We start from the raw sequence: 12,596 nt of genomic DNA, 5'->3' as shown, positions 1-12,596 counted from the left end.
TAGAATTAAATGTTTTATTAATCACTTTTAATACTTAAAGTACATTTAAAATCAGGTACTTTTTACTTTTTACTTAAGTATGGTTTTCATTGTGTTACTTCTACTTTTACTAAAGTAAATATTTATCTGGTTATTTGTACTTTTACTTAAGTACTGAGATTCAGTACTTCATCCACCACTGGTTGTGATTGGTGAAGCGCTTCGAGAGTGTTTGGGAAATGTCCCGCCCCTTCCCATAACCACCAGTTTAATACACTACATCAATAAAAAAGCATATTTATGCAGCTTACATATGATGTATAACTCTCAATTTCTAAAAATGTACCCTTGCGACTGGTTTTGTGGAAGCCACAATCATCCAATCAATTCCCCTCGGAGAAAATCAAGCCCCGCCCACATTCGTTCTTCAAGAATGGGATATGCGGCACTATAGGGAAGACTCACAGAGAAGAAGTTTGAGTCGAAGTGCAGCAGCGTCATGAACATCAGCACCAGCAGAACGCGTCCGCCGAGCTGCATGTACTGTTTCGGGGAGCTTTCTCCCATCGACGGCACGCCGGCGAACATGCTCTTCCCTTCAGACCGAGACTCGGCCAGGAGCAGCAACAATCCTCCGCCGAGAGCCAGATTTCTACAGGAACACAGAAAGCTCATTAACATCCTTCAAATATTAAATCTGGATGTTGTTTTCAGGCTCTTCTAGAACTACTAGATTGATTATTCTCCTCATATTCTCCATTGTTGCGGCTCCTCTCTTCCCGGTCTGTCAGTAACGCTCTGTTTACTTCCTGTCTCTATGAAGCCCCTCCTCTTGAAAAGCACACTGTGCTCTGATTGGTCGGCTGGAGCAGTGTGTTGTGATTAATCGAGTGTGTTTGGGAAATGTCCCGCCCCTTTTCATAAGTGCCAGTTTAACACACTACTAACTCAACCAGGCCCCGCCCCTTTATTCTGCGCATTAATTATTATAATGAGGAATATTGTTGAGTTAGTTAGGAGTGTGTTAAAGTGGTGGTTATGGAAAGGGGCGGGTTATCCCCAAACACACTCAAAGTGTTTGACCAATCACAACACACTGCTCCAGCCGACCAATCAGAGCACAGTTCGCTCTAATTAATCTGCAGTGTCTCGTTAGTTTAATCAAGTGATCCTGCATGTGAACTGACCTCATGAGGAACTTGAGATCCCACAGAATGCTGTAGGCAACAGTCTGAAACACAGATGAAGCGCCAACATGAAGGAGCAGATTATAATCCAGCGCGCACACACACACACACACACACACACACACACACACACGCGCTGTTCTCTCACCTGTAGTGCAATGATGCCAAATAACCCGAAGCAAGCGAACTGAACAAAGTTTCTGCTGAGGATCAACACACATCCACCTGAGAGAGAGAGAGAGAGAGAGAGACACCGTCAAACTACAGAGACACGCTTCACAGTCACATATACTTATTACAAAGAGTGTGTGTGTGTGAGTGTGTGTGAGAGTGAGTGTGTGTCCCACCGATCTGTCCTGTGAGATTGAGCATCACGAAGCACAAGGCGAGGAAGTGTCCGCAGCTCCAGGTTCCGTCTATATAATCCCTCTGCTCGTTCCACTGGAACCACATGCGGATCCCGTCCTCCAGGAACGTGCTGATGAGACACAGGCGAGCGACGTGAGGGAGATACTGCTTCGTGATCCGCAAGAACTGCAAACACAAGACAGTCACACACACTGTCATCTCTCACACATTCACTCACTCACTGACCAGTCACCAGACCACTGACCAGCCAATCAGTGACCAGACCCCAGCAGCCAATCAGTGACCAGACCCCAGAAGCCAATCAGTGTCCAGACGCCAGCAGCCAATCAGTGACCAGACACCAGCAGCCAATCAGTGTCCAGACCCCAGCAGCCAATCAGTGACCGGCGCCAGCAGCCAATCAGTGACCAGACACCAGCAGCCAATCAGTGACCAGACGCCAGCAGCCAATCAGTGTCCAGACGCCAGCAGCCAATCAGTGACCAGACGCCAGCAGCCAATCAGTGACCAGACGCCAGCAGCCAATCAGTGACCAGACGCCAGCAGCCAATCAGTGACCAGACACCAGCAGCCAATCAGTGACCAGACCCCAGCAGCCAATCAGTGACCAGACGCCAGCAGCCAATCAGTGACCAGACACCAGCAGCCAATCACTGACCAGACGCCATCAGCCAATCAGTGACCAGACGCCATCAGTCAATCAGTGAACAGACGCCAGCAGCCAATCAGTGACCAGACACCAGCAGCCAATCACTGACCAGACGCCATCAGCCAATCAGTGACCAGACGCCAGCAGCCAATCAGTGACCAGACGCCAGCAGCCAATCACTGACCAGACGCCAGCAGCCAATCAGTGACCAGACGCCAGCAGCCAATCAGTGACCAGACGCCAGCAGCCAATCAGTGACCAGACCCCAGCAGCCAATCAGTGACCAGACGCCATCAGCCAATCAGTGACCAGACGCCATCAGTCAATCAGTGAACAGACGCCAGCAGCCAATCAGTGACCAGACACCAGCAGCCAATCACTGACCAGACGCCATCAGCCAATCAGTGACCAGACGCCAGCAGCCAATCAGTGACCAGACGCCAGCAGCCAATCAGTGACCAGACCCCAGCAGCCAATCACTCATAGAAAAAGTAAATAGAAAAACACAAATGTAATGTAACGCATTACTTTCCATAAAAGTAACTTAGTAACATAATTAGTTCGCTTTTGTAATATTTTAATTACAATAATAATTTAATTAGTCGCGCATAAAATTCATTTAATGTAATCTCTATCCAATCAGTGACCGGCGCCAGCAGCAAATCAGTGACCAGACGCCAGCAGCCAATCAGTGACCAGATGCCAGCAGCCAATCAGTGACCAGATGCCAGCAGCCAATCAGTGACCAGACGCCAGCAGCAAATCAGTAACCGACGCCATCAGCCAATCAGTGACCAGACGCCAGCAGCCAATCACTGACCAGATGCCAGCAGCCAATCAGTGACCAGATGCCAGCAGCCAATCAGTGACCAGACGCCAGCAGCCAATCAGTGACCAGATGCCAGCAGCCAATCACTGACCAGACGCCATCAGCCAATCAGTGACTGACGCCAGGAGCCAATCAGTGACCAGACCCCAGCAGCAAATCAGTGACCAGATGCCAGCAGCCAATCACTGACCAGATGCCAGCAGCCAATCAGTGAACAGACGCCAGCAGCCAATCAGTGACCAGACACCAGCAGCCAATCACTGACCAGACGCCATCAGCCAATCAGTGACCAGACACCATCAGTCAATCAGTGAACAGACGCCAGCAGCCAATCAGTGACCAGACGCCAGCAGCCAATCAGTGACCAGACACCAGCAGCCAATCACTGACCAGACGCCATCAGCCAATCACTGACCAGACGCCAGCAGCCAATCAATCAATCATAGAAAAAGTAAATAGAAAAACACAAATGTAATGTAACGCATTACTTTCCATAAAAGTAACTTAGTAACATAATTAGTTCGCTTTTGTAATATTTTAATTACAATAATAATTTAATTAGTCGCGCATAAAATTCATTTAATGTAATCTCTACAAACAAACAAAACATTAAAAATAATAATAATAAAAATAACAGTTACATAAAATCTGTCAACTGGTTACTATCCTTAACTAAAACAATTAAAACTGTTTAACAAAACAAAACAAATAATAATAGTTGAAAATTTTGAAAGGTTGCCTTGGTGTCAATAAACTGAATTGAGTTTAAGTTAAAGCACTAAAATTATTTCCTTACTATAAGTAAAACTGCAATAAAAAATGAATTGAACCTTAAGCAATATTTTTTTTAAAAGCTCAACCAAATTTCTAAAAATAAATAAAAATAAGCATTAATTCATAATATTTCTTTTAAAAAAAAAACAACTAAAATTACACTTGATCATTCTAATAATTCCTATTTTATCACCCACCCACACCCTAGCAAGCACCCAGGATACCCAAGTAACCACCTAGCAACATCATATCAACCACTTAAGAATACCCTAGTAATAACTCAAAATACCTTAGCAACGCCCAAACAACTGCCCAGGAATACCCAAGCAAACACTTAGGAATACCCTAGTAACAATTCAGAATACTTTGGCAACACCCTAACAACCACCCAGGAATACCCTAAGCAACCACTTAGAAATACCCTATTAACAAATCAGAATACCTTAGCAACACCATAGCAACCACCCAAAATACTCAAAGAACAGCCTAATACCATAGTAACAACTCAGAATACCTTAGCAACCTTCCAAAACACCCAAACAACAGCCTTATACCCCAGTAACAACACAGAATACCTTAGAAACACCATAGCAACCACCCAAAAAACCAAAAGAACTGCCTAATACCATAATAACAACTCAGAATACCTTAACAACACCATAGCAACCACCCAAAAACACAAAAGAACTGCCTAATACCAGAATAACAACTCAGAATACCTTAGCAACACCATAGCAACCACCCAAAAAACCAAAAGAACTGCCTAATACCATAATAACAACTCAGAATACATAGCAACACCATAGCAACCACCCTAAAAAACAAAAAGAACCGCCTAATACCATAATAACAACTCAGAATACATAGCAACACCATAGCAACCACCCAAAATACCCAAAGAACAGCTTAATACCATAATAACAACTCAGAATACCTTAGCAACACCATAGCACCCACCCAAAAACACAAAAGAACTGCCTAATACCACAAAAACAACTCAGAATACCTTAACAACACCATAGCAACCACCCAAAAACACAAAAGAACTGCCTAATACCAGAATAACAACTCAGAATACCTTAGCAACACCATAGCAACCACCCAAAAAACCAAAAGAACTGCCTAATACCATAATAACAACTCAGAATACATAGCAACACCATAGCGCCCACCCAAAAACACAAAAGAACTGCCTAATACCACAAAAACAACTCAGAATACCTTAGCAACACCATAGCAACCACCCAAAATACCCAAAGAACAGCTTAATACCATAATAACAACTCAGATTACATTAGCAACACCCTAACAACCACCCAGGAATCTAGAAACACACATTGTGAAGATCCAAATGAAAGCAGAAACTTACTTTGATGTTTAAGGTTTTGTTGCATCAATATCTCATATTCATAACAGCAGAAGCTCACAGTCACAGTAACCTGAAACTCCAGCGATTCACTCCACTTTTCCACATTTAGACTCGAGCACATGCTGGGAATCACACACACACACACACCCGTGCAAACACACGTTAATAGCAGGTGATATATGGAGGATCACTGACAGCTCTTATGAAATGTCATGTTTGAGTATTTCTGGAGGAAACCAGTGAATGCACGCGCTTCGAGAAGGTTTAAATGATCTAATTGTCTGAGTTTCAGTATTTCTCCACACTGAGATTAAACACTGAGTGAAGGAACAGTGAGGTACAGTAACAGCTGTGACTCAATAACGCACTTTCACACCCGGATAAACCTCTCATAACACAGAATGCGAACATGCATTTAATGTGTATTTTGTTTTTGCTTATTCTAAACTCATGCAGCAGCCAATATATGCCTGTTTACTCAATGCATTCACGTGCATTTTAATTCAAACGTCAAAAATGAAAATTAAAAACAAACCCTGATAAAGAAACAACATGGAGCGAAGTGTTATTACACCGGGTCACTGATGCACAAACAGATTTAACAAAACATGTAATATAACACACTTCGCCTGGAAGTAAACATTAATCTCTCTCACACACACACACACAGAGTGATAAATAGAGATGATTGACACCTGGTCCGCCACGTCCTCCGCCGAGCTCATCAGGTCCTCCTGCCCCATCGCTGATATGACTTATGGAAATATTAACACTATAAACACACGTGTATTAAACACTCAGAAGTGCTGCTGCCTGTATAGGCCTCCACCGCCGCCGTCCCACAATGCACCGCGCTGATACGAAAGAACCTCTGTTCACGTGCGCGCGCATACTGGCCTCCCGCGAGCCACGTATACTCAACCGTGCGCGCGCACGGCGAAACAGTTCATCAAGACTTTCAACAAAATATTATTACATTTGTGAGAACATTTCAGTAAAACAAGCACGTAATAGAAACATTATACAAAAATAAAGATACACTTAATAATTATTGTATTACTAATAAACCATAGTTATAATAGCTAATTTAAAAAATGATTATTGTATATTACTTACAGATTAAATACATTTTATTTCGTATAATTTCAAAATTGTAGACAATTATTATATTTATTAAATTAAAACACACACACACACACTACACATTTATTTATGCTCCCTCATATAAATGAAACACACTAAAGTGCATTAATATAACAGCTGCATGTTTCATGAGCTGTGTCTGTAATTATACACATGTAATCAACAATATCAGATAAATAGGAGACAAACAGCTGAAACACACTCAGGTTCAATATGAAGAAGGATCAACCTGTGTGTGTGTGTGTTGCTTTAAGAGAGCAAACACAAATCTGTTGTTTTATGCTCTTAGTTTTTGACATATTTGTATAATCATTAGTCATATTTGTAGTTATCATTTGATAGATCATTTAATAGGTTTACTATTATTATTATGAATCATTTTTGCAGCGGTTCAGTGTATCGAAGTTCATTAGAAGTCCAAGTATTCAAAATAACAACACATCTTCCAGTTTACTGAAATTACTGCAAATAAAGAAAAAAACATGCACAAAAAATTAATAAAACAATTAAAATGAAAACAGAAAATGTATTTTTTATATAATTTAAAAACAACAAATATAAAAATTCAAACTATGAATACAAACTAGAATAGCATCTCAACAATACTCTAATATTGTGAAAATCCCGTACAGAAATAAAACATTTTAATGAGTTCAACTTTTTTATTTTCCATTTACTTTGCCAACATGTTTAAAACCGTTCTTCTTTCTGTTCTTCTTAAACTTCTTGCTGGAGCCGGGAGGAGGAAGCTGGAGAAACGGCAGAACACACACGTTACAGCAGCAGAACACACATTATAGCAGAACACACACATTACAATTATTAATATTGTACACTTCACCAAACACACGTGTCAATCAAATCACCTTTTTACGTTTCTGTGTCTGGTTTTCTACTTCCATTTCATCATCATCATCATCATCAGTCTCAAAGTCGTCTTCCTCTTTCATGTTCTGCTCATCCTCTTCCTTCTTAGTGAACAGAGAAGCTGCAGAAACACAACACACACACGAACATCAGGGTTATGATCCATAATCATAACCACAGAAAACATTCCTGCTCCTTTAAAGCTGAAATAGAGTCCAACTAAACTTTCAACTAAATGTAAATTACAAATGTTGCAAAAAAATTAAAAAAGTTTGAAGTACTAAAATTATTAACTGGAAACAAATAATTAATTTAAACTGAAATAATAAAAATAATGAAACCTAAATAGCAGTATAAAAAATGCACATAAAACGCACATAATTATGCACAAAAAAAGCTAAATTTAACATTTAATCTAAAAAAAATATGAAAACCAATTCAAAACATTAATTAAACCATAAATAAAAATGCAATACTAGTTTAAGCATGTTATTAGTTTTTTAAAAATATATCTTTAATAAACAAAAATAATGAACAAAAGCAGATCAAATTACTAAAAAATTATTCAAATGAAAACTTAAAAGCTCAATCAAAATATTAATAAAACTAACAAAAGTTATTTTATTTTATTAAAAGCATAATTAACAAAATCACAAAATATTTTATTAGTTTTTTATATTTATTTAAAAAATATATAATTAACAAAACTGCATGAAATTGCTAAAAATTAAATAAATTAAAATGAAAATTGAAAATATAAAAATAAAAGCAAACTCAAAATAGCAATACAACTCATTGTTACACACAATTATTATTTATAATATTATTAAAGACCTAACAAAAAGCACATACAATTACAAAATATTATTAAAATGAAAACTGAAAATACAAAAATTAAAACCATTTCAAAATATGAATAAACACAATAATAGCAAATAAATAATACTAAAATAAGCAGAATTCATCAGTGCATGTTATTCTAAATGAGAACTGCAGTACCGCAGTGGTGTGTGTGTGTGTGTGTGTGTACTGACGTGGATAAAGGTCAGACAGACTGTCCTCCGAGTCGCTGTCCTCCACGTCACTCGAACCCGGAGCCCAGACGCCACTGTCCTCCTTCCTGCCGGCTCGCTTCTCACTTCCTGTGGGCCGTCTTTCACTTCCTGAGTCCTCGTCACACACTGCTGCTCTCTTCTTCTGCCGGAGCTGGACCGGGACAAACTTCACACCCTGGCGCACACACTCCTCATCTGACACAGCCATAAAGCATTGCATATTAATGACAATATTCATTAATGACAATATTAGTAATCGGAGCACAAAAGAGCGAATGCACTGACAAGCATCCGGTAATCAATGCCGTGCCGTAATAACAGACATGTAACAATGATAATGTAAATTGACCATGGCCTTTCACACAATGACGGTTATACAAGTTAATTCGCGAGTCACACGCGTGCCGGACCGCGGGTCAGCTGATCCGTACGCATAATGGAGAACTTACACTGATCTAGAGCCTTCCTGTAGCGCTTGCCGGTGACGTGGCGTAGAACGTGTCGAGGCACGCGGTTGATGTGGCGTAACGTGAGTTTGCAGAAGAGATGATTACTGAGGAAACAGAACCACAATATCAGCATCAGTTTATTCAACACGAAAATATTAACACGTCATTCGTTAGTTAATTACTTTATTCTCCCAGTATATTACAAATCACACACACAATACAAAGATTGCACATATAGTATGATTCATAGTATCTTATCATGATATTATTCATAATATATTATGATAGTAACATTATCTAAACAACTTGATTATTACTTATGAACATAGGATATGAATAATATGAACATAATATGAAATACTTCAAATAACAGAAATAAAACTTCTGTTTCTTGTCAAATCTATTTATACAGTCAATATCAAAGCTCCTTTACGATTTAAACGAGTTTAGAGTGTTTTTAGGCTGAAAACAAATGCTGCCACTCAGTCTTTTCTTTTTTTTTTCATTAGAATGCAGATTACAAACATACAATCACAGTTCGTAAACAGAAATTATACAGCAAAAAAAAAAGTAAACATCAGAATAAAATTAATTGAAAAAAAAAATAGATAAAAAAAAAAATAAATAAATAAAAATACATAGCTTAAATAGACAGACTTACAAACTAACTATAACAAGAGAAATATATCTTTTTGACAGTCAAGCTGGCGGTGACGTCACGCGCACAACCGGAACATTTTGCCCCTATATAATATATAACGAGTCCCTGACTCTTTAGAGTGTGTAAAACCCCTGGTGTAGTGTGTACTTACGGCTGTTTAGTGCTGTTGACTATATGGGGCTCGTACTGCCTGTAGTCAAACTCCACCTCAGCGCTCAGTTTCTTGTATTTCTTCCCTGACGTGAAATGTTGTAGTTCGTCGAGATTGCAGGGAAACTCGTGGTCGTTCAGTGTGCACTTGATCTGGGAAATACCAATGTAAACACAAGCATTAACAAACATACAGAGACATTCAACATTAATTCAAGGTTTTATCTCCTAAAACTGATCATTTAAACAAGTGAAATGTGAGTTTTAGCGTCGTGTTATTGACCTTCTTGGCGTCTGTGAGTTGAAAACAAGGATGCTTTTGTAGAAACGCTCTCAAATCTTCGGGTAAATCCTCCATGACGGGATAAATAAAACATATATATGAGGAAAACCTGCTATTGAAGCAACTATCACAAACTCGATGTAAAAACAGGCACTACTAAACATTAATCGCTTCTGTTTTGCTGCACATGTCGCACAGCGCGCCGCGACGTTTCAAAAACTACAACATGACGTCATATAAACACGCCGCTGACGTGCAAGCAAAGGCTGTCTATCGCGATGCCAGAAATAAAACGTTTGTAAAGCTGCAATAGTGAGGGGTTTTAAATAATCGCAAAATTGCTATATGCCATCTTTATACATCAATATTGGATTAAAGACATATTTCGATCTGAGATAGGAGGTGGTGTTTATATTATTCTGATGAGGCGCATTATTAGACCGCTGGTCACATGACAGTCAGTCAGCTGATGATACTGAGCTCTTCATCTTCTATAATCACCTCTCTCGATCAGTCTGATATTTTAGTGTACTTTTATATATTGTAAATATTTAAATAGTATGTTGTTTATATAGACAGAATATATATATATATATATATATATATATATATTTGTATTTAATATTTTAAATTGTATCGTTATAAGGACTCTTGTGTTTTAAATATGTCTGGACCAAACGGAGATCCCGATATTTCAGCTGATAATGGAATAATCGAGGATGAAGATGAATTCAGTGAAGAAGGTATTATTGAAATCTTCTCACTCTGGAATATCAATTTAACTGAATTGCTCGGATGTTTTACCTTTGATGATTACATAACTTACTACTAACAATAAAACTACGTTACAGTTAAAAAAAAATACTTCATTACATTTTTATTTTTTACTAATCGCGCGCGCGCACACACATTAAAGCATAAATAAAATGCATAGATAAACACACTTACTCACATTCACTATTCATGGCATATGTATACATATACACTCACACACTCTCTGATTCAAACACACACACTATACATACAAGCATAAATATGCATATACACTCTCTGTCTCACACTCATAGGCTATATTAATACATAGAAGCATAAATAAATGTGCATACACATAAATATATATAAAAAATTTAGGTTGTGGAATGTTTTTAATAGTCTCGTAAAAAACAGTTTTAATTTAATAATAGTACACAAACTATTTTTATACTAGTTTTAATTTAATAATAGTACACAAACAATTCAGACTCTAAAGTCAGATTACAGACACTGAAATAGGAAGAAGATCAACGTGAGTGTTTTTTTAAGAAACAATGAAATATCACTGGATTTAAAGCAGGAGAGCTGGATGTAAAGAGCACTGAATGAGTGTGTGTGTGTGTGTGTGTGTGTCGGCTCAGAGTACGCAGCGATCGACTCCATGCTGGACCAGATCAACTCGTGTCTGGACGACATCGAGGAGAAGAACGACTCTCTGAACGGGAAACTTCACGAGCTCCTGGAGTCCAACAGACAAGCCCGACGAGACTTCAGACAACAGCTGAGTGATGAAGAACATGCCCATCCTCATCCTTCAGAGGAAGACCTGGCGTCCAGAGACACACACACCCGAGACTAGAGATTATTATTATTAATGCATTGATGATGTAAAATACCTGCATCGTCGTCTCAGTGGACCAGTATGGTAGCATTATTATTATTATTATATATGTAAACGTCTTTATGTGGTTGTTCTGTTGTTAAGCTGCACTGATTTGAAAGCATTAAAGCGCGATCGTGGTAAAATCACTGTAACGCACAGCCTCGAGTGGATTATTGCTTTCATGTGATATGCAACGTGAATATGAGAAGTATTTTAATAAATATTGATCAAGGATGCAAACAAGTTTATATGAAAGGTTATTTCAGCCGTGGAACAGATAAAAAAAAGGTCAATATTTCTGCTGAAAAAAAAGTTCATAATTAAATAATAAAACTAAATAATAAAGTTCATAATAAAACAAGAATCAACATCAGCTTGGATTTTTGGATTGTAATTTTGACTTTTTCTCCTCAGTTGCAAGTTTACATATGATCTCACAATTCTGAAAGTCATAAAAAAGTCTTAATTGTGTGATTAAAAAGTCGTTATTACCTTTTTATTTTTATTTCATAGTGAAATGCGTATCCAAACGATCATGGTAAAATCACCGTAATGCACAGCCTCGAGTGAATTATTGCTTTCGTATGACATGCAATGTGAATATGAGAAAAGATTTTAATAAATATTGATCAAGGATGCAAACAAGTTTATATGGAAGTTTATTTCAGCCGTGGAATATATATATATATATATATATAGTCAATATTTCTGCTCGTAATAAAACAAGAATCAACATTAGCTTGGATTTTTGAGATTTTGTAAATTTGACTCTCACACTTGAGAGTTTATATCTCACAATTCTGAAAGTTATAAAAAAAAGTCTTAATTGTGTGATTAAAAAGTCGCTATTACCTTTTTATTTTTTATTCTGTAGTGAAATGCGTAACCAAGCGATCGTGGTAAAATCACCGTAACGCACAGCCTCGAGTGAATTATTGCTTTCGTATGACATGCAATGTGAATATGAGAAAAGATTTTAATAAATATTGATCAAGGATGCAAACAAGTTTATATGGAAGGTTATTTCAGCCGTGGAATATATGAAGAGTTCAGATGCAAAAGCCTCTAAATGCCATTTGAAATTTTCTTCTTTAATGATGATTTTTATCAAACTTGTATATTTAAGTTTAGTGATTTCACTTAAATAACAATTAATAGGTAATTATCATTGCCATTTAAGTGAAATCACTGAACTT

General features: G+C 38.0%; 3 protein-coding genes across 3 annotated transcripts in view; 1 reads left to right on the top strand and 2 right to left on the bottom strand.

Moving 5' to 3' along the window:
* The window catches only part of surf4 (surfeit 4), a 9,923-nt gene extending 3,902 nt beyond the window's left edge, over positions 1-6,021 (bottom strand). The window contains exons 1-5 of the mRNA XM_039661592.2: positions 5,852-6,021; positions 1,514-1,700; positions 1,315-1,391; positions 1,167-1,210; positions 445-631 (exon numbers count right to left, since the gene is read on the bottom strand). Coding sequence (XP_039517526.1) covers positions 445-631; positions 1,167-1,210; positions 1,315-1,391; positions 1,514-1,700; positions 5,852-5,899 — 543 coding nt within the window. The 5' untranslated portion in view covers positions 5,900-6,021. The remainder of the gene's footprint in view (positions 1-444; positions 632-1,166; positions 1,211-1,314; positions 1,392-1,513; positions 1,701-5,851) is intronic.
* A 790-nt stretch (positions 6,022-6,811) lies between these two features.
* surf2 (surfeit 2) lies at positions 6,812-9,976 on the bottom strand. The gene is made up of 6 exons (XM_039661608.2): positions 9,765-9,976; positions 9,483-9,634; positions 8,671-8,774; positions 8,201-8,416; positions 7,166-7,287; positions 6,812-7,048 (listed from the first exon to the last, which is right to left on the bottom strand). The coding sequence occupies exons 1-6, from the start codon at positions 9,837-9,839 to the stop codon at positions 6,962-6,964; spliced, it is 756 nt and encodes a 251-aa protein (XP_039517542.2). The 5' UTR covers positions 9,840-9,976; the 3' UTR covers positions 6,812-6,961.
* Positions 9,977-10,342: 366 nt separating this feature from the next.
* Positions 10,343-11,614, top strand: bbln (bublin coiled coil protein). The gene is made up of 2 exons (XM_039661609.2): positions 10,343-10,507; positions 11,159-11,614. Exons 1-2 carry the CDS (start codon positions 10,429-10,431, stop codon positions 11,374-11,376), a joined length of 297 nt encoding a protein of 98 aa, XP_039517543.1. The 5' UTR covers positions 10,343-10,428; the 3' UTR covers positions 11,377-11,614.
* The last annotated feature ends 982 nt before the right edge of the window (positions 11,615-12,596 follow it).

This window comes from Pimephales promelas, chromosome 4 (assembly GCF_988280905.1).
Source record: "Pimephales promelas chromosome 4, fPimPro1.hap1.1, whole genome shotgun sequence".
Taxonomy (NCBI): Eukaryota; Metazoa; Chordata; class Actinopteri; order Cypriniformes; family Leuciscidae; genus Pimephales; species Pimephales promelas.
The sequence above is the reverse complement of the archived record's forward strand: the minus strand, read 5'-3'. Positions and strand labels throughout refer to the sequence as shown.